The following is a 20,844-nucleotide window of genomic DNA, read 5'->3' as shown; positions in this document are numbered from 1 at the left end:
TAGTATATATAATATTAGTGCTTTTATTGTTTGTTTGATAAAGTAGTTAACACATGCTCAGATTGAGAACAGACCTGCTGATATTTTTGCCATAAGGGTAAATCATTGTCTTTCTCATCATCGACAGAGTTATCAACAGGGGATTCACCTCGACTTGGAATTCCAATAGACCCTCCACCTTGTCCCTCTAGATAGGTCATCACCAGCGTATTTAATAGCTCGACCTGTGTATCCGTCAATGAGGAACCCACGTTTTGCTGTTCTGTAAATGTCAACCAGAGCTCACCAAGCGACTGATATATCTGATCGGTTTGGATATTATCAGGTCCAATGATAGTTTGCGCTTGATATGCAATCCGGATAGCGTCTTCTAATCCACGAGTTCTATACGATTCATTTGAAGCTTTTTTATATGCAGCCTTATTCAAAATCTAAACAAACGTTAATATTTCTGACTTCTATAACTTTTATCAGATCTTTTACCTTCAAACATTCTTTGCCATACTTTTCTACGATATTATTAAATGAAATAGTAGTTAAACCAGAAAACGCGCTAGAAACGTCTAAATCTAATAAGAGACCATCTTTCCATGATGCTTCATGACGCTTTGCATCCAATAGAGATTGCAAAGCACTTGAAAAATCTTGATTCGCAAAGTAGCTTAGAGCCTGTGTTACCATTCCAGCAATATTTATGAAAGTTTCGTATTCGTGCCATATAATTTTAAGTTCATCATCTGTTTTTGATGCTTCTTCATCCACTAATTGGTTTTTCTTAAAAAAAATTAATAAACATGGTTCAATTTTCAAAATACTATCCAGCTCACCTCATCGGAAGAATACAACAAGTACAAGTGTTCTAATAACAACTGATTTTGTGTTCGTGCTAAAAAGTTTTCGAAGCTAATATATTTGTTGGTTTCGAAAAAAGAATGTATATATATATATATCCTTTTACCTCATCAGTAATCGATAGTCATCACTGTCAAAATCGACAACCTGCATGATCTTGCTATTCACACGCTCTTTTAATTTACTAAATCCTTGTCCTGTAAATGAATATTGCTGGGGTTCGCTGTATTCATTGGTTGTATGTCCAACAGCTGTTCCAACAGATATATTATCATCAAAAGTAGCCGAAGAAGATTCTAGGTCTAAACAATTCGCTGAGTCCTGCTTTTCTGCGAATTCCACATCATCATCTGACGTAGAAATAAGTGATGCAGTTCCTTGATCATTTGTGCGCTCTTTCGCTTGAATTTCTTGGTATAAGAAATCGTTGTCTGCTGATATAAATCCCTATTACACATGTTAGCAAATCGTCCAAAGTTAACATAGATGTCCGTTTTTTTTTTACTTTGAGAGATTCAGGTATACATTCAGAAAGTTGGTCTTGTGTATACTTGGGTATCGTTTCATTCGCATACATTAATGCAAAAGGGGGATAAGGATCGTTGTAAAGTTCCGTTTCACTTGAAGCAATAACATAAGCATCGCAAAACCTGAACCATCCGCCCTCTGATGGGATGTCTTGCAGAAGGTTTGGTTCCATTGGTTCAACCCAAATGTATGCCCAGTAATGTCCAGTACCGTCCTTACCATCGTGATGAAATGATGCACGTAACTCGTACCCATTTTCCTTCATATCATCTTTATCGAAAACTTGATGCATTTTATCTGCTTGGTCTAAAATGATGTTTTCCAGATCAGCTAGTCTTGCATCAATTTTATCCTTGACAGAATTCAAGACGTATTTTAAAGATTCTAAACCCTCTTCATTTCCTTCTTCTTGCTCTTTTTGTTCAAAATAGTCCAGCGTACGACGTAATACATCTCGTTTATCCATTCCCAAGGCATTACTTGCTTTTAGTCTCTCTATCTCCGCTTTGGCATTTTTGATTTCTTGACGACAAAGATCCATCTGTTTGAATCCCTCCAAAGCTTGATCTCTTTTTTCAATCATGTACCTATCCATGTAAATATTCTTTTCGACTATGTACTTGACGCCGGTCTTCTTGTAATATGACCTGTTATCAAACGCGACCATTAATATTGGTGGAATTTGCTTAAATGTTGTGAATTTAAATGACGGTTCGTCTTCGTCGTCCGACGATATACTAGGGTCAGCTTCTTCATCCACTTGATTTTCAGCTTGATACGATTCGAACACGAGAGGATCTAGACAGTCGTGAAATGAGCACATATTTTTATCGACATTTAATGTCAGATAGTGCACTTCTTCCTCGTCAAAATCGATTCCATCTTCGATTATAGCTTTAATTAAAAACAAACTGATTTATGTGTTAATCTTAGCATACAAATGTCGGCCAATGTTCAAGTATTACCTTCTAAAAATAGGAATATAAGAGGCTTCCGCAGCGTTATCAGCATGTTCATCCGCCTGGACTAAACTTTTAATCATCATGTCAAGAAATGCTAAAGACATGTACGTGAGTAGTCAAGTCTATTTATGATACACCACGTATTATTTCTACCATCGAATGTCTTGTCACTGAACTCCCAATTGTTTGTCGCTAATTTTGTATTTAATGCTCTTACATAATGAGAGACACTACCATATAGTCTTTTTGAGTTGCTCAAAAATGCAAATATCTTTTGCATTTCGGCTAAAGTTTGCACGCATTTTGGCATGAGTTGAAGTTCATTGTCAACAAATTCCACAAATTCTACCGTTTCGTCTATCGGCGTTTCAACGATACGAGGTGGTAGATCAGCCTCTACAATACTTTCATTTATATCAGTACTTTTATCTCCTTCGTCAGTATTCTCTTTGGATGAATCCTCAAATGAGATCAAATCCTCTTCTTTTGATGACGAATTTAGTACCACTGGCGCAGAGGATGGTCTCCTCGTTACAATTTCCCTTTTCGTTACCACATCCCTCATAATGTAACCGGGAACAGGCTCTCCAAATCCCTTCCAGTAATTTGCGGGAGTTCCCCAGCTATATGGAATTGGTCTGAATGAAAGTACCGCATATCGAAATGCAGAGACGTGGAATAGCGCTTGTATTAAAATGGGTGAATATGCGAAGTTGTATGATGGTGGTCGAAGCCCTATAGGTCTATAGTTAACTTAAAGTAAGTATATATTATATTCATTGTTCCCATATACAATATCCATTTACACATCATCCAACGCTATTCTATCATTCGGATCCTCCGGATCTTTCCACCAAGTAAGTGATGACTCTTTGGAAATGATGGCTTCTGGAGTAACGGGTCTAGTATAACTTGGGCTTTGGAAAGGTACGACGCTCCATGAGTCTGAGTCGTCTGCAAGTGGCTGTATTTTTTTTGCGGGTTCAGGCTCTTTTTTTTTTCATGCAGAAAAAACTATTAATGCTTGTTTGTTGGCATAGAATCTGAAACTTACGTTCGTCTATTACTGTTTCTGTAATAGTCTCTTTAAAAGGGTTGCTCTCGACGTATACTTTTGCTGCTGCTGCTTCCTCCTCGGCGTTTAGTCTAAGAGCAAGAGCTTCGTCACTTTCGGTAGGAGTCTATCAAATATATCGTTGAATACAGAAAATATCGTGTACTTCGTGTATATCCTAACCTCCTCAGCTTCGTCATCACTAATAGTATTTCCAGAAAAAATAAAATCGGCTGCACGAGCAACATCATTATTGTATCTCTTCATAATTCCGAGTTTAGATTGTCGTTTTTTAAAAATTTAGCTCATGACTTACGGCTAATGCTTTTTTCGCTTGACCTCTCGTCACTCCCTAGATAAAGCTTTAATTTCGTAGCACGACTGTATTCCTTACTCAATCAATTACCAAATCTTGTAATTGGTTAATGGCGTCTTCCATACTAAAATATTATAAACCAGAAAGAAAGAGAGTTTTCAGGAATTTCGGGTTCTTGGAACTTATTTGTAACGTCACAGAGGCGTTTTAAAAAAAACATGATGTATGAGGTGACACGATTTAGCAAACATTTATAAATGATAAACAAAGCAAATGTTCTACATCACATAGTTTCTTGGGTGCATTCAATTAAAATTTACTTTTTACATATACGATTCTTTAATATAAGGGTTTCAAAAAATTTCACTACACTAGCATACAATCATTGATACTTCTTTCCTTGGACTACATTTTGACAATTTAGACCCTGATCATATCCTGCTTCTAGAATAACAATACAGCCTATATCTTCTTCTGCATTTTCATCTAGAATTTGAAAAAGTGTCCCTTTGTAAGATTTCACCAATCCGAGCCCTGATAAATAACTTAGGCGATTTTTTGCAATATACTGACTTAGCAACCATTCCACTGAAACAACTCTACTTTCTGGTGTAAACCACATAGTGGCCAGGCATATTAACCATAAAATAAACAAGAATACACTCAACAACCAAAAAGGCCATTTCCAGAGAACATGGTACGAATAATGAATATCTGTATCAAACACCGATTCAAAAGTGGTGGTAGCGTTGTACTCCTTTCCAGTATTCTGATCACATAATATACGGGCAACTACAGTAGCCAGTGTTTCTGCTCGATTTTGCACCATTTCTAAACTTTCGCCACTAATAGCTGTATCCAATTCGTAATAATCAGATAAATCGGCCCCTAAAAGCCATATGTAAGCCGAATTTCGAGTATTTGAGCCATAGGGAGTCGTCAATTCAAAAATCAAATTGATAAATTCTCCAAGGACTAAACCAGACTGATTGAAAGGTGTTATACTAGTGGTTCTCATCGTATGACATAGAGTCTCGTTGCAGGTCGTAATCGCATTAGCGTATCCTATTGACATTGTACAGTTCACCCACTGCCACAATTTTTCATTTGTCTTGTCTGTATACATCGCCAGTGTCATCATTGTCTTAAGGCTCCCAAAAGGATCTGATTTATTTGGAGAAGGAAGCTCTGACATGAGTGGCCGCAACCTAGTAAAATCGGCCTTTAAAGGCACTTTGGCGCAAGATACATTAGCGAAAGGCAACACTCGTTCGGATCGAGATTGACCTTTAATATCGGCTGGTATGCCTCTGTCATAATATTCGTTTGTAAATGTATGGTTCGGATGTCGTAAGCTGTCAAGAGTGTTCAAATTTATTACTGGAAACATGCGAGAAAGCGATGAAGCATTGTACACTGGACTACATGTTGAATAATCGCGTGTATGAAACAGCATACTATCTTTCTGAGAGACCAAGCTTACACTCATGGATACCACAGCTAGTTGCTTAGTGATTGAACTAATAATGACCGCCAAAATAATTACTATAATGCTAAACCATGCTTTTCCCGCTGTTAGCATTGGAATATGCGATGGTGAAAATCCGCCAATCATAGTAACTAATTGAGAAAAACCAGCCTTTCGATGTCGAACAAATGTATACGAAACACCGGAAACAGTTTTCATAAATGTTGCAGCGATACTTCCACCAATAACAGTTGAAATAACGGATACAACAGTTTTTGCTTTTAGAGATTGAGCATCTGCTACCGTATCTCCTGTCCATTGCCAAAAATGATCTTGGTGTGCATGAAGTAAGCAGAACAAAATCCCAACGGTCGGTATAAACGTCCAAATATAAAAATCGAATGTGCCGATCGATCCAGTTTCTTGGTATTCTTCATTATCCGTTGAAAATTTTGAATCAGTTTTATACAGATCGACTATGCGATCATTTTGTTTATCATTCATCATAGTTGGAAAAGACAAAGAAGATTTAAAAAGAAGTACTCTTACTTTATATGTAAAATTAAAAATATTTTTTTCTGTAGTACAATTTGGTGTTGCTATGCTGCTTAATAAGCTCTTCCATTTGTAAATTAAAATGTTTTGAGTTTAGTCAAATGTCTTTGTTTAAGCGCTGTGCTTTGTCCCATTGTTTCCATTTTAGATTCTGGTATGTCATACAATACTTTCTTTGTAATTTCTTTGTCATCATTCCTCTAAAAAAATGGGGTTACAGTGGCACCGAACACAAGGTCCCCTTTTTTAATCGCGTGTGTTACCAAATTGTTCGATTTGATGACAGTAAAACCAATAAGTATTTCTACATTTGATAAAACTGTATTAGTATTTTGACGTTGTATCGTAGAAGACATACTCATTTTATAGCCCTCGCAGGCACATCAAACTGTTTTTTAAAGAACCCAATTAAGGTCTTTTTAAATATAGATTTTCTTTCGTGAAATGTTACGTTTTTCCAAATGGAATCATTAAAATATAATCGTCTGTATATAGACGATTAAAAAGACCTTAATCGGGTTCTTTAAAAAAATAGTTTGATGTGCTCGCGAGGGCCCTTAATCTTACATACTTTTTCAAGAAGCAAAAAGAAAAAAGAAAAATATCGGACGAATTATTTTTATTTAACAATCTACCATGATTGATTGTTCTGACGCAAACACCAATCTTTTACTATTTTTTTTTAATTAAGACTTGCAATGCTTTTATTTCAAGTCTATTGAATGCTCCAACAAACTCGAAACAAGATTTTATAGGAATGTCTAAGGAACACAAGGTTCGATGACAAGTGTATTAGAATAGCATAACTGTAATTTCTTTATTTTTGATTTCTTTATTTCGAAACTTTTAAAACAAAATAATAAGTAGAAAAAAAAATTCCTAAAAAAAAGATAAAACAGCCAGTGCAATCGATAAAAATCGTCGAATCAAAGTTAGCACGTATAAAAAAAGTGCATTATACACCAGTGGTTGACTTGGGCATACTTTTTAACTTACTATACTTAGGGTTTTAAAAACCTAAATATATATAATGCACCTGATAGATCAGAGTTTGACGTCAGTGTTACCATCATTCAAGTATTGCTCGCTATTGAACACAGCAGCCTTGTATCACCTTGGTGTTTACATTACGCTATCGAAAGATTCAAATCCTATTGTTCTTGGCATTAAAATTAATATGATATTTGTTAAAGTTTAAGAAAACAGAAAAAAGTTGCCCCCAATAGCGAAAAACGTGCATTGTATGCAAAAAGATCCTCTCATCCATTCATGACTAATTAATAAGGCTCACGGGCAGTTGAGTAATTATACTATGGTTGAAAAGTCAGAATGGTCATATCAATAATATACCAAAATACTTGTTTAGCATAAATTTAATCATGATTGGCTAACTAGTATTGTAGAGGGCCAAACGGCATAATAAAAGATATGGGAAATAATGAGTAGTACCGACTTCGACCGACTCATATATTAGGCAATTCATCCAGTCTTTCTTCACGCTTAGTATCTTAAAAACATAAATTATGCCAAATGTAGTTGTTACACAAAGCCCTCCTTGTCGTATCTACATTAAAAAGATCTTTTCAATTACCTCACTTATAAATAATAGTTGTTTTTTTCTGTTTTTGTTGTCTTACAAAAAATATTTGCAGTGCAAGTTTTCGATCTTTTATTGGCGAGCAAAATAAGCCATACAGTGCCTTAAAGAACCCGAAGGACCAGTACAAGGATGCAAAAACTAATAATATGAAGTACCTATTCTTGATGATAACGATATACGCATTGGGCTTATGGCCTCCGGTGAATCAGATACCGGTTCAAACATGATATCTATATCTCAACTATCATATCTCGGTACACTATTTTCAGAAAATATTAGATCAAAATGTAAAAAAAAAATTCGTTCACAAATAAAAAAAAAAATCGTTCACAACGTAAAAAAAAATACGTTCATCTTCCCGAAAAAAGATTGGGTCAAAGACCGAAAAAAAAATTGAGCTTACCACTTAAGTGTATCTATGGTTGACCTGCGATAACAGGCCTGGAAAATTTTAGTTGCGACATTGACGAACATTTCTAATGTTTGCTTGTTCATTTTGGGTTCTTGCTCTTCTCCGTTGGTTCTGGGGAACCTCTCCACGTCTAAATATTGGGGGAATACCATTTCCAGCACGAAGTGATCGAACAATATCAACCATGCTCAAGCAAGCAGCCATAACACAATTCCATAGACGAGGAACAATCCTATTTGTGTTATTAGTCATGGCTCTACAATTTTGATTTGTACATCTGTCACAAGAACAAAAAAAAATTATTAGATAAAAAATTATTAACAAGTAAAATCAACATACCTTAAGAGACCATGTCTAATTACACCAAGATTTGCTCTTCGTCTATGAGGGCGCGGGTTATCAATCATCCGAAACGTTTCAAGACTTCTACGTTCACAAGCTGGGCAGCACTGACTTGTTCTAAATTCATCAATCAAGTACACCCTTTTACCAGCTTTTTGAAGCAACCAACGGAATCCAAGGCCTCGGACCGGCTCATGAAATCTTGTATTAGGAGAAGACCAGTTACCCATAACATAAACAGCTTCGACACCAAACTGTTCATATATTTTTGAAATAAGATCCTCGTTTTCTTGCTGTCTTCTAATATAGGCAGATAGCCGCAATTTTCTGTGCAAGGAATGAGCAGTACGATGGTTGGTTCGGAAGTTGACATAGTGGATTTGGATGATGCCTGTCATATTGGACCTGTTTTCAAGATACTGTTCAAATTCATCTCTATTCAAGGAATCATAATTAACCAAAAGCCTTTCAGCGGCTGCTACTCTAGCGGGTTTCACAGCTTCACGGATTCTACGGTATTTGTTAATTTTTTCAAACTTGTCTTGGTATTGTTTGGTAAATCGAAACTTGTTTGGATTGTTTGCGGTTGAGTTTTCATGCACACAGAATAGCAAATCTCTTCGCCCAGGATCAATTGTAACACATCTTCCAACAGTTTCTTGAGCAATCTCTTGTGAAATGTACTGAGTTGATTCAACCACAACAGCAAAACGAGCAGTATATCTGCTTTCACGATCCATTCTTTTCTTGATCACAGTTACACCTACTCCATCCGTTTGAATAGTTCCTTTAAACTGGAGCTCGCCATTTTCTTGGTGTTTGAGTGCATCCGAGTTTAGGTTAATTAATTCACGCCAAAGTGCTATCTTATCTTGACGATTAGTCCACCGACGACCAAGAATATTTTGACAAAGAATTTTTGAATCGATGGTTGTGTAGCAAGGAATCCAAGAGCGGCGTAATGGGAAGCAATTAAACACAGGTAATTCTATATCAATAAATGATAAAGCCAGTTCGTAAAAAGCCCGCATATGTTCAACTGGTCTTGCTTTGGAATCGTAATAAATGCTATTTCCACGAAACCGGTAGTCAACGGGATAACTGGTGAGGACAGGGCGAAGAATTTCAAGAGCGTTATTGTAGATAGGGTCCACGAACTGCTCTCCGTCCAATACAAAATCTTAAGGTAACCTTCTAGTTATAAGTTTCTTAAATCTTGTCGCCGGCTCAGTTATCTCTCTGTATATTTCAGATTTTATCAGTGCATCAATTAATCCTCCACGTCTTCTATAAGCAATTAATTCGGCTTTTCTTTGTCTGATACGGAGTAGATGATTAACAGCTTGTCTAAGATGACTTCCCAAACGCATCTGAACATTGTTGCTATAAGATGTAAAGATCTTTGCTCCTTCGATTAAAAATGCTTGCTGACCATAACGGAAATCTGGTGGAACAAAACCAGTGACCTCCAAATAGTCATCAAGATAAGTGTCAATGAATGCACGAGTCACCGCAGTTCTTCCATTAGCCCTTCCTCGTGCATACCGAGTCAGTTTGAGCCACACCTCTGCAAAAAAATCACAATTGATACATTGCCTGATATCAAAGTTCTCATCTTCTTGAATGGCACGCAAAAAAATGTACTTTGAGAGTGAGTATGCGTGTGTAGTGATGTTGTGGACTGTCACTACATATTCTTCGAGCCTTTCACGTCGCTCTGGGTCCCAACCAATACCATCAATAGAGGATTTAACAGACATAATACGATTACCAGGAGCCAAAGAGCTAGATGTGCTCATATTGCTTCCAGGTGTACCCGGCGTACCAGACAAGGATCTATCAGAGTCCATGCTGGTAAAAAAGGGCAGTTATTTGAACTTACGCATTTTGTTTTATTATTTTATTTGCATAAAAATACTTATTTTGTTTTTCCCGTGAAAAAAAGTAAACAATCTGTACAGCACATACTATACTCAATACTGAGCTTGTTATAGCTTGGTACTCAGTGAGCTTGGTACAGCTTGGTACCAAAAAGACTAAAAACCTGTAATATGGCGGAGGTGACTGTGTTCCTCTATATAAAGAACGCGCCCTCACCCCTTTTTTTTCTCACTTTAATTTTTTTCTTTTTGTTACCGCGTTTAATACCTTTTTGTTTTATAAGAATGTATTCACCAAAACGAACAGAACGCAACGACACTTCACATAATGCACTTACACCGATTGTTCATGTGTTGAAGAGTGCACAATCCACTGCAACAAAAGAATTCGATCGATTTTATGATAACTTGTGGTCCAGATTAACTCCCAGCAACGTAACTCTCTCTCTCTCTTACAAAGGACCTTCTTTCATCTGACCCCTTTCTTTTTTTTATTGTAGTCTCGTACGAAAAAAGTTATACAAGAAGAACGTACCTCATTAACACCACTTATTGAACGCCATACCCTACGTGAAGGTAAACGTGGACAAGAAAATAAAACTTTTTATCTTCTTACTCAGTTATTTTTTTTTAGACGCTAGATATGGAGATTCTTTTTACTTGGATAACGAATCAATTGTAGCGGAAACACCTATGTTGGAAAGAACAGAAACTCCCATGAGTTATGATAGTCCTCATAGACGCTCTCAGCATCATTATAGCTCACAAACATTAGCTAGCCCACAGACAGTAGCTAGCCCACAACATAGATCTACCATCGATAGCCCACACATTTACAGTCCTCTCAGGCCTATGGCCAGCCCAAGAAGATCTACCTTGCATCAAGGCTCATCTGTCATGATACAACGTCTAACTGAAGAAAGAAAACGCATGGACAGATTACAAGCCAGTGTCACCAAAATCAAGAGACAGGTAATTTATACATAAATATCCCCATTGTTTGTTATTCTATTGTTAAAAAATGTTATTTTATAGTCTTCCTATTTAGCTGAGGAACCCCATACATCGATTCGTCACGAAAAAGAAGCTCATACATCAGTCCGTCAAGAAAGAGAACCCCGTCATATTCGTCAAGAAAAGGAACCTCATCATATTCGTCACGAAAAGGAAAAAGAAACCCCAACCCCAATCCGTCAAGAAAAGCCCACTACCATGGACTTGAGTAAACATCATTCATCACGCCTATCGTCACACCAATTAGCAACTCCTCCTCAATCCATTGAGGTAAGTCATATGTGTCTGTGTGTTTGTGATTGTGTATGTATTAACCTTTTGTTACATGTAGAGTATTAAAACGTCGTGGAATAAGCGTCAACGATCTCCTTCAGTAGATCATTCAGTAAAGCGTATGGCAGTTTCTCCTACACCCACTAAACGTATGGCAGCATCCCCTAGTGCATCTTTCACACCCTATAGACGTGAGGATGTTACACCTACCCTATCTAGAAAGCGTCTTGCTGTATCACCCAAACGTATCCCCATAGAGAATCTTCCCAAGTTGCGATCCACAGAGATGATTAGGTAAATTCATGTGTGTGTGTGTGCGAGTGTGTATATGTGAATAGGAACTAAATAAGGACTCCTTTTATAAAGTACGCCGGGTGGAAGTATAGTCAGTAATCGCTTCTGGAAAGAGATCCACGGACTCAATGCCAGCCCCAGGAGACGAGAGATGACACCTAAGCGCGAAACCAACACAAGCTCATGGGCCAACGACGATGGATTTTGGTCTGCGGAGAGTGCGCCTATGCCTGGTAGCACTTTCAACAATAAATTGATGCAGGTGGCACAACAAGAGAAGAAACAAAAGAGGCAGCGAGAGGAGCAAGTGGCAAACGATATGCAATGGAGTCATGAGGCACCGGTGACGAGTAAATTGGATATGTTTGGTGATTCCAGTCCTTTATCACAGGAAATAGAGGCAGCACAAAAACGAGAAGCAATTCTTAAACGAAATCATATACCCGCCATGAATCCTGATTTACTTGCTCAATTGAAATCCGTGCATCGTGATCGACTAATTGATGATAGTGATTCTTATAAATTTGCATAAAATAATTAACAATGAAAAATAATAATAATAATGAAAAAAAAACAAATAATAAATAATAATGTTTTTATTGTAATCATTTACTGATGGACATGCGACTTAATCCACCACTGGCATCTTGTAGATTAAATGTGCCTGATTTGGGTTTGGCCGCTGCATTGCTCGTATTACCGTACGGGAAAAAATTGGTGGGTGGACTGGACATGTTGGACAGCACAGGTGATCCGTTGAGCGAGACAGAAGGTGACACAGCTCGCCGTTTTAAGCTCATCGATGTGGGATAAGGCTCAAATCGATCTTCTGACGCTAAAACAATGGAGACTCTTCGTTAGGATCTTCTCTTGTTCATCTCTACTGAGGCTTACCTTTTCGCTTAATGCTCTTGTAGCCGTTGGATATATTTTCAAGCTGAAAGTTCTAGTCATAACATGTTATTTCTCCTGTGTAATAACACACACAAATGTTTATTTACCGTCATTTCGATTTCCGGATTTAGTTTGGAACAGGTATAGAGTGGCATCGTTGTGTCGAGTAATTTTGTCCATGAGGGAGCCGGTATTTCCTGCTGTGGTTTCTACGGATACAAACAGTTAAAAAAAAAGTCTTTTGTGTGTGTGTGTGTGTGTTTACATACGGTGCCATCCTCTATCCGGCCTAATTGGGCGGTTGTTCCGTGCTCCCTTCGCATCTCTAAATCCGCTAAATGTGTATCCTCCTAACAAATAAAGCCATTGTTATATTCTATCTCTATTGATTGTTTTTTTTTTGTTCTTACATCAGCTTGATCAATGACTCTCAGTAATGCTTTTGATTTTGGCTGTGAAGCTGTTAGATATACAAGAAAAAAAAAAAAAAAAAAAAAAGTCTTACGAGCAGTGAGCTTCTTCTGTTGACAGTACGTCTTTCTGGATCCCGCCTGCTACTGGTACGTCTTGGTTCTTCCTCTCGGACATTATTTCGCTCCACTGTGTTGGCCCAGTTACTCACGGCCATATCTCGTAGTGAAGACTTGTACGAACTTGAATCGTCCGAATCAATGCTCATTTTATATGTAGAAGATTGTCGACTATGTTGACTATCTAAATCCGACATTTCGTCTGCTGTGGTCATATTGAAGAAAAAGAAAGAAAGTGAAAGAGAAAGGGAGAGGGAGAGAGAGGGAAAAAACAATTTAATTCTCCCCTCTCACGCACACAAATACACACTTTTTTTCTTTTATTTACTCCCTTTTTGTAGTCGTGACGGTGTGTATTTTATCTTTTTAAAGAGACAATGTCAAGAGAGAATCAAAAGTCAGTAACATTATGGTATTTGGGAGGCTGCAGTGCTACATTTTATGAATTACGAGATGACGGAAAGATCCCCATCAGCACTGTGGAGTTTCGAGATAAGGCCTTTCTTGCCTTTCGACAGGTGGATATCTTGGTAGAAAATGATCTTCTTTTATCTCCTTTTACTGGAACTAAAGTCTTATATCTTTTGTAGACAATTGCTCCACCTGCTGTACAGTTTCTTCGAAATTTGACGTCGTTACAAATACAGAATAATCATCTATGCACTTTACCGTCCGAAATTTGGCGCCTTACCAATCTACAGTTATTGAATGTGGGTCATAATCGTCTTAGTGACTTGCCTATCGAGATAGGATTACTATCCAATCTAAAGGAACTCTACGTGCATCATAATGAGATCAAGGTGATCCCTTCACAGGTGTCTAACATGACTGATTTGACCGTGTTGGATCTGACAGATAACCAGCTAAACTATTTACCGGCAGAAGTGACTCGAATGGAGCTAAAAAATCTTTGGATCGATAACAACCCATTTCAACTTGTGGAAAGCAAAAAAAACGAATTCATATCACTCAAGACAATCTGCCTACAGATCATTGGCACGATTTGTCTACAGGACGAAGTATCAAGGCAGACCATCCAACAGGAAGTCGATCTATTACAACCTTTTCCCGAATTATCCATACAGGACCCTCAATTATTAGCGAAATGCTTTGATTGCGATCAGTATCTATTCCACTCGAATTTAAACTATTTCAAACCTGGTAAAATACCTCTTTTATACAAGGCCTGCAGCCAACAATGTTTAATAAACATCATCGGTCGGGATTAAACCATGTGCCATGACGCTTTTTTTTTTTAGACTAAAACATTTTCTTTATTTCCTTTCTTTTTAACTTTCTTCATCAGCATCATTTCAAAAAAAAAGTATATATACCCCCCACACACATATTCATGACAAAATCAACACTTCATTCATCAACCGTAAGCATACTCTCATAAGGAAGAAAAGAAAGGCTAATCACAAATATAAAACTAACACAGTTATAGGATGATCCAGCCGCATTTGCATTCTTTCAACAAATGACACAGAACCACCAACACCATTTATTCATACAACAGCTGCATCAACAACAGAATTTGCATCACCAAATACAACAGCAACAACAACACTACCACCACCAACAGCAGCAGCAGCAGCAGCAACAACAGCAACAACAGCAGCAGATACGACAACATCATGGTCTACCTTCTATTATGGTACCACCGCAATCCCCCACTCTATCCAGTTACTATTTCGAAAATGGCTGGGTGAATCACTACTATGATCCAAAGCGACGCTATCTTTCCACTACAGGACAAGAGAATATGGCCACCGCCCATCCTGCTGTTCGCAAACCCTCCATGAACACAGAGACCACGGCCGGTCTCATGGAAGCCACTTCAATTGCAGCAGCAGCAGCAGCAGCAGCCGTCAGCAGTAGTAATACGAACAGTTCATTAACCATGATTCAACCTTGTAGCAATCACGATACATGGCGAGAAAACCTCTTGAAATTTGCCCATACGATCTACTCCATGTCACCGCAAAACCCATTTTTATTAGACCTGCTGCATAAATTACACGCCATTGCACCGACCGATTTACCGACCTTGTTATTGTTGGCATGTGTGTATTATTCCTTCCAGGACTACCAGCAATCCTTACGCTACAATCACTTGATTCTGAAATACGACGCTAATTATGTGGAGGCCATGAGCAACATTGGAACCACTTTGAAGAGTATTGGAAAGACAACCGAGGCGGAACGTTGGTGGTATCAGGCCGTACAATTAAGACCGGGTTATTGGGACGCCGTTGAGAACTTGGTCGGCGTACTCTGTTGTTCTACCAGTGCGCGATACAAGGAAGCTCTGTCCGTGTGTGAATTCGTCGAACTCTTCTTCTTTTCGAAAAAACCGACACAGCATCTTCAGATTCATCAATTGCCTCGTCTCTTAAACCTGTTTTATGCGAAAGGCAATCTAAAATATGCATTGGGGGATATTCTAGGTGCTCAAAAGGAGTATGAAAAGGGTTTAGAATTAGCCTTTGGTGGAATTCGATTGAATTCCATTTGGGACCTCTTGATCTTTGCTTGTTCTCCTTTACCTACCCCCCTTCCTCCTTCCGCTGCCGAAAATAGAGACACTTTGGTCTTGTTATTGCCCGAACAAGCAGCAGGTATCCTTCATATCTTGTTTCCTAACACCGAGGGGGTCCTGCCCGGTCTGACCACCACTACCGCCGAAACCGTACAGCAAACTAACCAAACGACTTCCACACTCTTATTAACCTTGGCTAAATTGTATCAGGACATGATGACCCCAACCACGGCGGCTTTGACGTTAGCTGCTTCGACAGCGGGTACACCCACTTTATCCACACTCTTGCCCCTGTATTATCTCAGCCTGGCTTTACAACCCAGCCCTTCCACAGCCAATAATCTGGGTATCATCCTCAGTAACATCTCTGTCTCAGTCGCTTCCTCCGCATTGACATTGGGCACACATCAATTCACCGGCACCATGTTGGCCATGAAGTATTATATGTACGGATTACAATTGGATCCACGTCACCCTCATCTCTACACCAATTTGGGCTCACTCTTAAAAGATATGGGCCATCTAAATGAAGCTGTCAATATGTACGAGAAGGCAGTAGAATACAACCCTCGGTTTGATGTGGCGTTGGCGAATTTGGGAAACGCCATTAAGGATTTGGGTCGTGTGCAGGATTCGGTACAATGGTATCGACGTGCCGTGGAAGTCAACCCGAATTTTGTGGATGCTGTATGTGGATTAGTGAATTCCCTAAGCGGTGTATGTGATTGGCGTGGACGGGGTGCGGTGGGTGATGAAGCCAGTGTGGATCAATTTGGAAATTATTTCGCTGCGACGGGCGAGTTTCAAAAATCAGGTTGGATTGGTCGTGTTGTGGAGATTGTCGAGAAACAATTAAATGAAGGTGCCATGTGGGGTGCGGGTGTATTAAAAAGTCCCTCCGTCTCGCAAGGTAAGACTGTAGGAGAGTATCTGGTAGAACACATGTTACAATGGCATGAGAATGCCTCGGTGTGGAAATCGCGTTTAAATTGTTTTGGCTTGATCAGTCATGTTAAACGCAATGAAGGAGGCTGGCTCATTCGATGGATGGAAAGATTCATGCGCCGTTTACAACATGCTTGGTACATCCAGACTTATGGTAACACCATTCAAGCAAACATGTTACATGCAAGACTGGTGGTCACACCGGAATTGGCTCAAAGGTACAAGCGGCCCTTGATTCCGGCTTCCTTAACGACTCCACCTGTACCTACCGTCCTACCCTTTCATACATTCACTTATCCGCTATCTGCAAGACAAATAAGACTGATCTCACATCGTAACGCCTTACGTATCTCACATACCGCGTTGAATTCACCTTGGTTACCCTCTCATGTGTACCCACCCCCTCCACCTCCTACACAACGACTGAAATTAGGCTATGTCTCTTCTGATTTTAACAATCACCCGTTATCCCATCTGATGCAATCGGTATTTGGATTTCATGATAAGACCCAATTTGATGTCTATTGCTATGCGACCACAGTCAGTGATGGATCACCCTACCGACAAAAGATCGAAGCGGAATCGGAGCATTTTTACAACGTTTCAAGCTGGAGCAATGCACAAGTGGTGGAGAAGATTGTGGAGGATGGGATCCATATTCTGGTGAATTTAAACGGATACACTAAGGGAGCACGAAACGAGATTTTCGCGGCAAGACCGTGTCCTGTGCAATGTTCGTTTATGGGTTTTGCAGGTACGTTGGGTGGCGGGTGGTGTGATTGGATTATTGCAGATCCCATTGTCTGTCCACCCAATATGGTCAGTGGAGAGATCTGGCGGCAACGTGGTATCACACATCCCTCGGATTTCGAAGGCGATCTGGATCCGGAAGAACTGACCGATGATTTCGTCTATACCGAGAAATTCATCTACATGCCCCACTCCTATTTCGTCAATGATCATAAACAGGGCTTTCGCGAGCATCAGGATACGCTCTGTGACACCAAAGAATCCGCCTGGCTGGCCGAAGAAGAAAAGCGTTGGACTATGCGACGTCAAGTCTTCCCGCATTTACCTGACAATGTCATCATCTTTGCCAATTTTAATCAACTGTATAAATTAGAACCGGGTACCTTTCGTTTATGGTTGCGCGTACTGGAACGTGTGCCCAATTCTATCTTGTGGCTATTGCGTTTCCCGCCGGCGGGAGAACAGCATTTGAAACGTTGCGCTGTGGACTGGGCTGGACCTCAAGTGGCACAGCGTGTCGTATTTACCGATGTTGCACCCAAACACGTTCATATTCATCGTGGTCGCGTGGCCGATATCTTTCTGGATACTCCCGAATGCAATGCACATACAACCGCGGCGGATATCCTATGGTCCGGTACACCCATTGTCACGTATCCCAAATATATCCACAAGATGTGTTCACGCGTGGGTGCTAGTATCGCCATGGCTACGGGGTTTGGCGATGAAATGGTCGTGATGAATGAAAAACAATACTTGGATCGTGCTGTGGAGTTGGCTCATAGTCTCACTTACACGTACCATACATCCATACATGGTACGCCCAGTCGACGCGGTCATGGGACTCTGATGGATTTAAGGAAACGCTTGTTTCTATCACGGGATCAAAGTCGATTGTTCGATACGCAACGATGGACAAGAAATCTGGAAAGAGGGTATACAGAAGCATGGAAACGTTGGGTCACAACGGAAGAATTTGAAGATCGTGTTGGAATGGAAAAATCCGGTTGTATTTGGGTTATTGATCCAGATGATCTCTAGGATTTATTATATATATTTTTTTTCTACACCACTTTACACCACTCTACACCAACCCTCTATATTTTTATTTTTCTTTTTTTAAAAAAAAAAAAATTGATTGATCGGGTCCGCTTTATTATGTGTGTTTGCTTGTGTGTATATGTATAGATGAGATTTAAAATGGAGGGTGTGTATATTCTAAGTTACTAACACATCACAAGTACGTCTCCTTTTCTCCTAGCATCATCGTGAAAATGGCTATTGAAAAACCGCTTGCACTCCTTGTACCCTTTGGCTTCCAAATACTCGTCCAAATGCAACTGTTCAAACATCACAAGATGACTCGGCCAATCGTTTAATCGATCCAGATACGCCACAGGATCCTTGTAGAACATATCTGCTTCATCCACGCTGGTCTCGTTTAAAGGTGGTTCACATGTCAGAAACCACATGGGAAGATCCTGATGCAGTACAGAGGCCCATGGCGTGGAATGACAGGGCATCAATACACCGAGGGACTTCACAGGTTGTGTACGTAGCCAAAGCATCACATCCATCACACCGCGTTGATGCCAAAGTGAAAGGTACAAGGCCAAAGGCATTTGTGTCAGTACCAGGAAGCATAAGATACGTTTACGCCAACGTGTACCGGTACGTTGAAGTCCAAAGGCTGCCACCATTAATAAAATGGGTACAAGTGGGAATAAAAATCGGAATTCCTTGTGTGGTAAAAGACTGTAGATGATGATCACCCAAAGGCTTAGATACAGCAAGGATTTGCATCGTGGGTAGACAATTTTGTCGTTGTAGATACACCAGGATCCGTAGGCCAGAAGAGGTAAGAAGGTAGTAAAGATGACGGGAATACCCTGAGAGAGGTACCAATGCCAGGTATGCACACCGTAAAACAAGGAAATGTTATTGACTACATTGACCTTGAAAAATAAGAAGGGTGTGAAAATAAGTTGATCAAAGTCCCAACTAGTGTTGTAAAGACGTGTATCCAAGACGGCATTCGCCAATAGAATCAAAGAACTATATTTTGTGTTTTGAGTTTTTAGAGTATTTTAATTTTTTTTTCTTTTTTTACCATGTAATGCCTGCATTAAAAATCACCTTGATTCGATTGTTTTTGGCAGCACGGATAAGGTCCAGGCCTAGAAATAACCAGATCAATCCATTGGTGGGTCTCATCACACAAGCAATGGAGGCCAATACCAAAGAAATTCGATAACGCTTTAACCAACTCCTCTCTCCGAAATTCACTACGCCAGGTAAAGGCCAATAATTTAATGCAACAATGGTAAATACCATTTCCATACTATTGGATAGCGTACGAGCTGCCATTAAAAAATTAAACCAAGAACATAAAGTAGTAAAAAGCTGAATACAATAAATGTTAGACAGTTTTGTTTTTTTTTTGTTTTTTTCTTTACCATGGGTAGGGCAATGCTGTTGCCAAAGATCTTTTTGGCCAAGGTAAAGGTGCACATATCAGCCCAGGCCGCCAAGGTGGCTTGAAAATAACGCGGTGCAGCCACCAGTAATTGGGTATGCTCTAATCCAGCCATTTGAATCAACTTGTAAATAAGGCCTAGTGTCATGGGATGCGCAAAACTTCGAATCTTTTCTCGCCATTCCCAAGTTAAGTAACCATACCCGAATACCATGTGATGCGCTACTTCTTGGCCTTGCCAGTACTCATCTGGATTGTCGTATGTTCGTGTCAGGTACGCATTGAAAAACCGGAAGCATAGACAAAGTCCAAATATAAATAATTGGGACGATGGGGTCGATCGTTGTTGGATCGCTAGTGTCATTCTCTCTCTTATTAGCAAAGAAAAAGGAGCAACAAAAAATGTGTGGGTGTCGTTAAGTCAATAAAAAACGTGAATAATGTAGTCACGTCAAATCATGCAAAGTATACAGGCTGCTTGTTCAGGAGGGATACAGTGACCATTAGAAATTAAAAAAAAAAAAAATGATACTTGTGGATTCAGCAAGTATCTCTGAAACAATCCAATATAATCAAGCTTATAGGAGCAATGTTCTTTTAAAAATTGCAACCAACTCTTCCAGAGTTGGGGGGGGGGGGAGAGGGGCTGGAGAATATCTTTCTTTCTACGTGCTTTTTCAAATCACGTGTTTTTAAGGTCAAAATTATCATGCGACCTTAGTCTTCAATTGACATCTATATCATACTTCACTATTGATACATGCTGTTACTGAAATGCTGATAGACAATTAACAAGTTCCGAATTGCTTGTATTTAAGATTGGGTGGGATATAAAATTTTTCTTCTATTATATGCAGAGGCTCAAACATATGGATGATTAAATAGACAATTGAATCATCCTGACATAAGTCAGCTCTTGTTTATCATTTTACAAACAGAGCTCATTCACATGTTTTTCCCCCTTTTTCTTTTCCTTTAAAATACTTCTCAAATGAAAGTAATTTATATGGTAAAAAGGTTAGCTTGTAATGACTATTGTTTTTTCAGGAAACACTAAACTATTAGATCTCTTTTTTAGAAAAAAAAGATTCATTGCTATTCTTGCACTATTACGGCTACAGCTAGTCGTTACTATAGGATGGTGATCTTCTAGATTG

General features: G+C 39.2%; 9 protein-coding genes across 9 annotated transcripts; 3 read left to right on the top strand and 6 right to left on the bottom strand.

Annotated features, from left to right (window-relative positions):
* Window positions 1–23: 23 nt before the first annotated feature.
* Window positions 24–1,921, bottom strand: EV154DRAFT_412048 (uncharacterized protein; the record flags this gene model as incomplete). The annotated part of the gene is made up of 5 exons (XM_051595490.1): window positions 24–431; window positions 484–774; window positions 816–903; window positions 959–1,299; window positions 1,358–1,921. 5 exons carry the CDS (start codon window positions 1,919–1,921, stop codon window positions 24–26), a joined length of 1,692 nt encoding a protein of 563 aa, XP_051462657.1.
* A 515-nt stretch (window positions 1,922–2,436) lies between these two features.
* On the bottom strand, window positions 2,437–3,835 carry EV154DRAFT_411814 (uncharacterized protein; the record flags this gene model as incomplete). Its single annotated transcript, XM_051595483.1, has 7 exons — window positions 2,437–2,820; window positions 2,899–3,085; window positions 3,149–3,330; window positions 3,449–3,509; window positions 3,563–3,657; window positions 3,713–3,748; window positions 3,803–3,835. 7 exons carry the CDS (start codon window positions 3,833–3,835, stop codon window positions 2,437–2,439), a joined length of 978 nt encoding a protein of 325 aa, XP_051462656.1.
* A 259-nt stretch (window positions 3,836–4,094) lies between these two features.
* On the bottom strand, window positions 4,095–5,687 carry EV154DRAFT_558579 (uncharacterized protein; the record flags this gene model as incomplete). Its single annotated transcript, XM_051605496.1, has 1 exon — window positions 4,095–5,687. The coding sequence occupies one exon, from the start codon at window positions 5,685–5,687 to the stop codon at window positions 4,095–4,097; it is 1,593 nt and encodes a 530-aa protein (XP_051462655.1).
* Window positions 5,688–7,719: 2,032 nt separating this feature from the next.
* On the bottom strand, window positions 7,720–9,945 carry EV154DRAFT_435263 (uncharacterized protein). The gene is made up of 4 exons (XM_051596785.1): window positions 9,635–9,945; window positions 8,845–9,157; window positions 8,316–8,772; window positions 7,720–8,001 (listed from the first exon to the last, which is right to left on the bottom strand). Exons 1-4 carry the CDS (start codon window positions 9,937–9,939, stop codon window positions 7,787–7,789), a joined length of 1,290 nt encoding a protein of 429 aa, XP_051462654.1. The 5' UTR covers window positions 9,940–9,945; the 3' UTR covers window positions 7,720–7,786.
* A 274-nt stretch (window positions 9,946–10,219) lies between these two features.
* On the top strand, window positions 10,220–12,096 carry EV154DRAFT_547571 (uncharacterized protein). The gene is made up of 6 exons (XM_051604764.1): window positions 10,220–10,404; window positions 10,470–10,545; window positions 10,604–10,941; window positions 11,005–11,253; window positions 11,315–11,550; window positions 11,623–12,096. Exons 1-6 carry the CDS (start codon window positions 10,255–10,257, stop codon window positions 12,080–12,082), a joined length of 1,509 nt encoding a protein of 502 aa, XP_051462653.1. The 5' UTR covers window positions 10,220–10,254; the 3' UTR covers window positions 12,083–12,096.
* Window positions 12,097–12,155: 59 nt separating this feature from the next.
* Window positions 12,156–13,189, bottom strand: EV154DRAFT_558576 (uncharacterized protein; the record flags this gene model as incomplete). Its single annotated transcript, XM_051605495.1, has 6 exons — window positions 12,156–12,385; window positions 12,445–12,496; window positions 12,552–12,653; window positions 12,714–12,794; window positions 12,855–12,896; window positions 12,950–13,189. The coding sequence occupies 6 exons, from the start codon at window positions 13,187–13,189 to the stop codon at window positions 12,156–12,158; spliced, it is 747 nt and encodes a 248-aa protein (XP_051462652.1).
* A 162-nt stretch (window positions 13,190–13,351) lies between these two features.
* EV154DRAFT_476604 (uncharacterized protein) lies at window positions 13,352–14,203 on the top strand (the record flags this gene model as incomplete). Its single annotated transcript, XM_051598047.1, has 2 exons — window positions 13,352–13,504; window positions 13,565–14,203. 2 exons carry the CDS (start codon window positions 13,352–13,354, stop codon window positions 14,201–14,203), a joined length of 792 nt encoding a protein of 263 aa, XP_051462651.1.
* Window positions 14,204–14,255: 52 nt separating this feature from the next.
* EV154DRAFT_492764 (glycosyl transferase family 41-domain-containing protein) lies at window positions 14,256–18,342 on the top strand. Its single transcript, XM_051599716.1, has 2 exons — window positions 14,256–14,355; window positions 14,416–18,342. Exon 2 carries the CDS (start codon window positions 14,455–14,457, stop codon window positions 18,250–18,252), a length of 3,798 nt encoding a protein of 1,265 aa, XP_051462650.1. The 5' UTR covers window positions 14,256–14,355; window positions 14,416–14,454; the 3' UTR covers window positions 18,253–18,342.
* On the bottom strand, window positions 18,342–20,252 carry EV154DRAFT_492762 (Alg9-like mannosyltransferase family-domain-containing protein). The gene is made up of 3 exons (XM_051599715.1): window positions 19,668–20,252; window positions 19,322–19,614; window positions 18,342–19,266 (listed from the first exon to the last, which is right to left on the bottom strand). Exons 1-3 carry the CDS (start codon window positions 20,049–20,051, stop codon window positions 18,438–18,440), a joined length of 1,506 nt encoding a protein of 501 aa, XP_051462649.1. The 5' UTR covers window positions 20,052–20,252; the 3' UTR covers window positions 18,342–18,437.
* Window positions 20,253–20,844: the final 592 nt, after the last annotated feature.

Source organism: Mucor mucedo (genome assembly GCF_025094135.1).
Source record: "Mucor mucedo strain NRRL 3635 chromosome Unknown EV154scaffold_6, whole genome shotgun sequence".
Classification (NCBI taxonomy): Eukaryota; Fungi; Mucoromycota; class Mucoromycetes; order Mucorales; family Mucoraceae; genus Mucor; species Mucor mucedo.
Note: the sequence above shows the minus strand (reverse complement) of the source record. Positions and strands in the feature narration are given on the sequence as shown.

Bases quoted from the DNA above. Each gene is read 5' to 3' on its own strand.
- EV154DRAFT_435263 (XM_051596785.1), bottom strand. From the start codon at position 9,939: ATGGACTCTGATAGATCCTTGTCTGGTACGCCGGGTACACCTGGAAGC. The intron at 9,158-9,634 runs GTATGCACGAGG...TCGTGGAAATAG, and splicing joins GTGTGGCTCAAACTGACTCG to CATTTATTACGATTCCAAAG. The intron at 8,002-8,315 runs GTAACTGGTCTT...AAAATTGTAGAG, and splicing joins CGAAGCTGTTTATGTTATGG to CCATGACTAATAACACAAAT.
- EV154DRAFT_547571 (XM_051604764.1), top strand. From the start codon at position 10,255: ATGTATTCACCAAAACGAACAGAACGCAACGACACTTCACATAATGCA. The intron at 10,942-11,004 runs GTAATTTATACA...GTTATTTTATAG, and splicing joins TCACCAAAATCAAGAGACAG to TCTTCCTATTTAGCTGAGGA. The intron at 11,254-11,314 runs GTAAGTCATATG...TGTTACATGTAG, and splicing joins CTCCTCCTCAATCCATTGAG to AGTATTAAAACGTCGTGGAA.
- EV154DRAFT_492764 (XM_051599716.1), top strand. From the start codon at position 14,455: ATGACACAGAACCACCAACACCATTTATTCATACAACAGCTGCATCAA.
- EV154DRAFT_492762 (XM_051599715.1), bottom strand. From the start codon at position 20,051: ATGACACTAGCGATCCAACAACGATCGACCCCATCGTCCCAATTATTT. The intron at 19,615-19,667 runs GTAAAGAAAAAA...TATTGTATTCAG, and splicing joins ACAGCATTGCCCTACCCATG to CTTTTTACTACTTTATGTTC. The intron at 19,267-19,321 runs GTAAAAAAAGAA...CACAAAATATAG, and splicing joins TTTAATGCAGGCATTACATG to TTCTTTGATTCTATTGGCGA.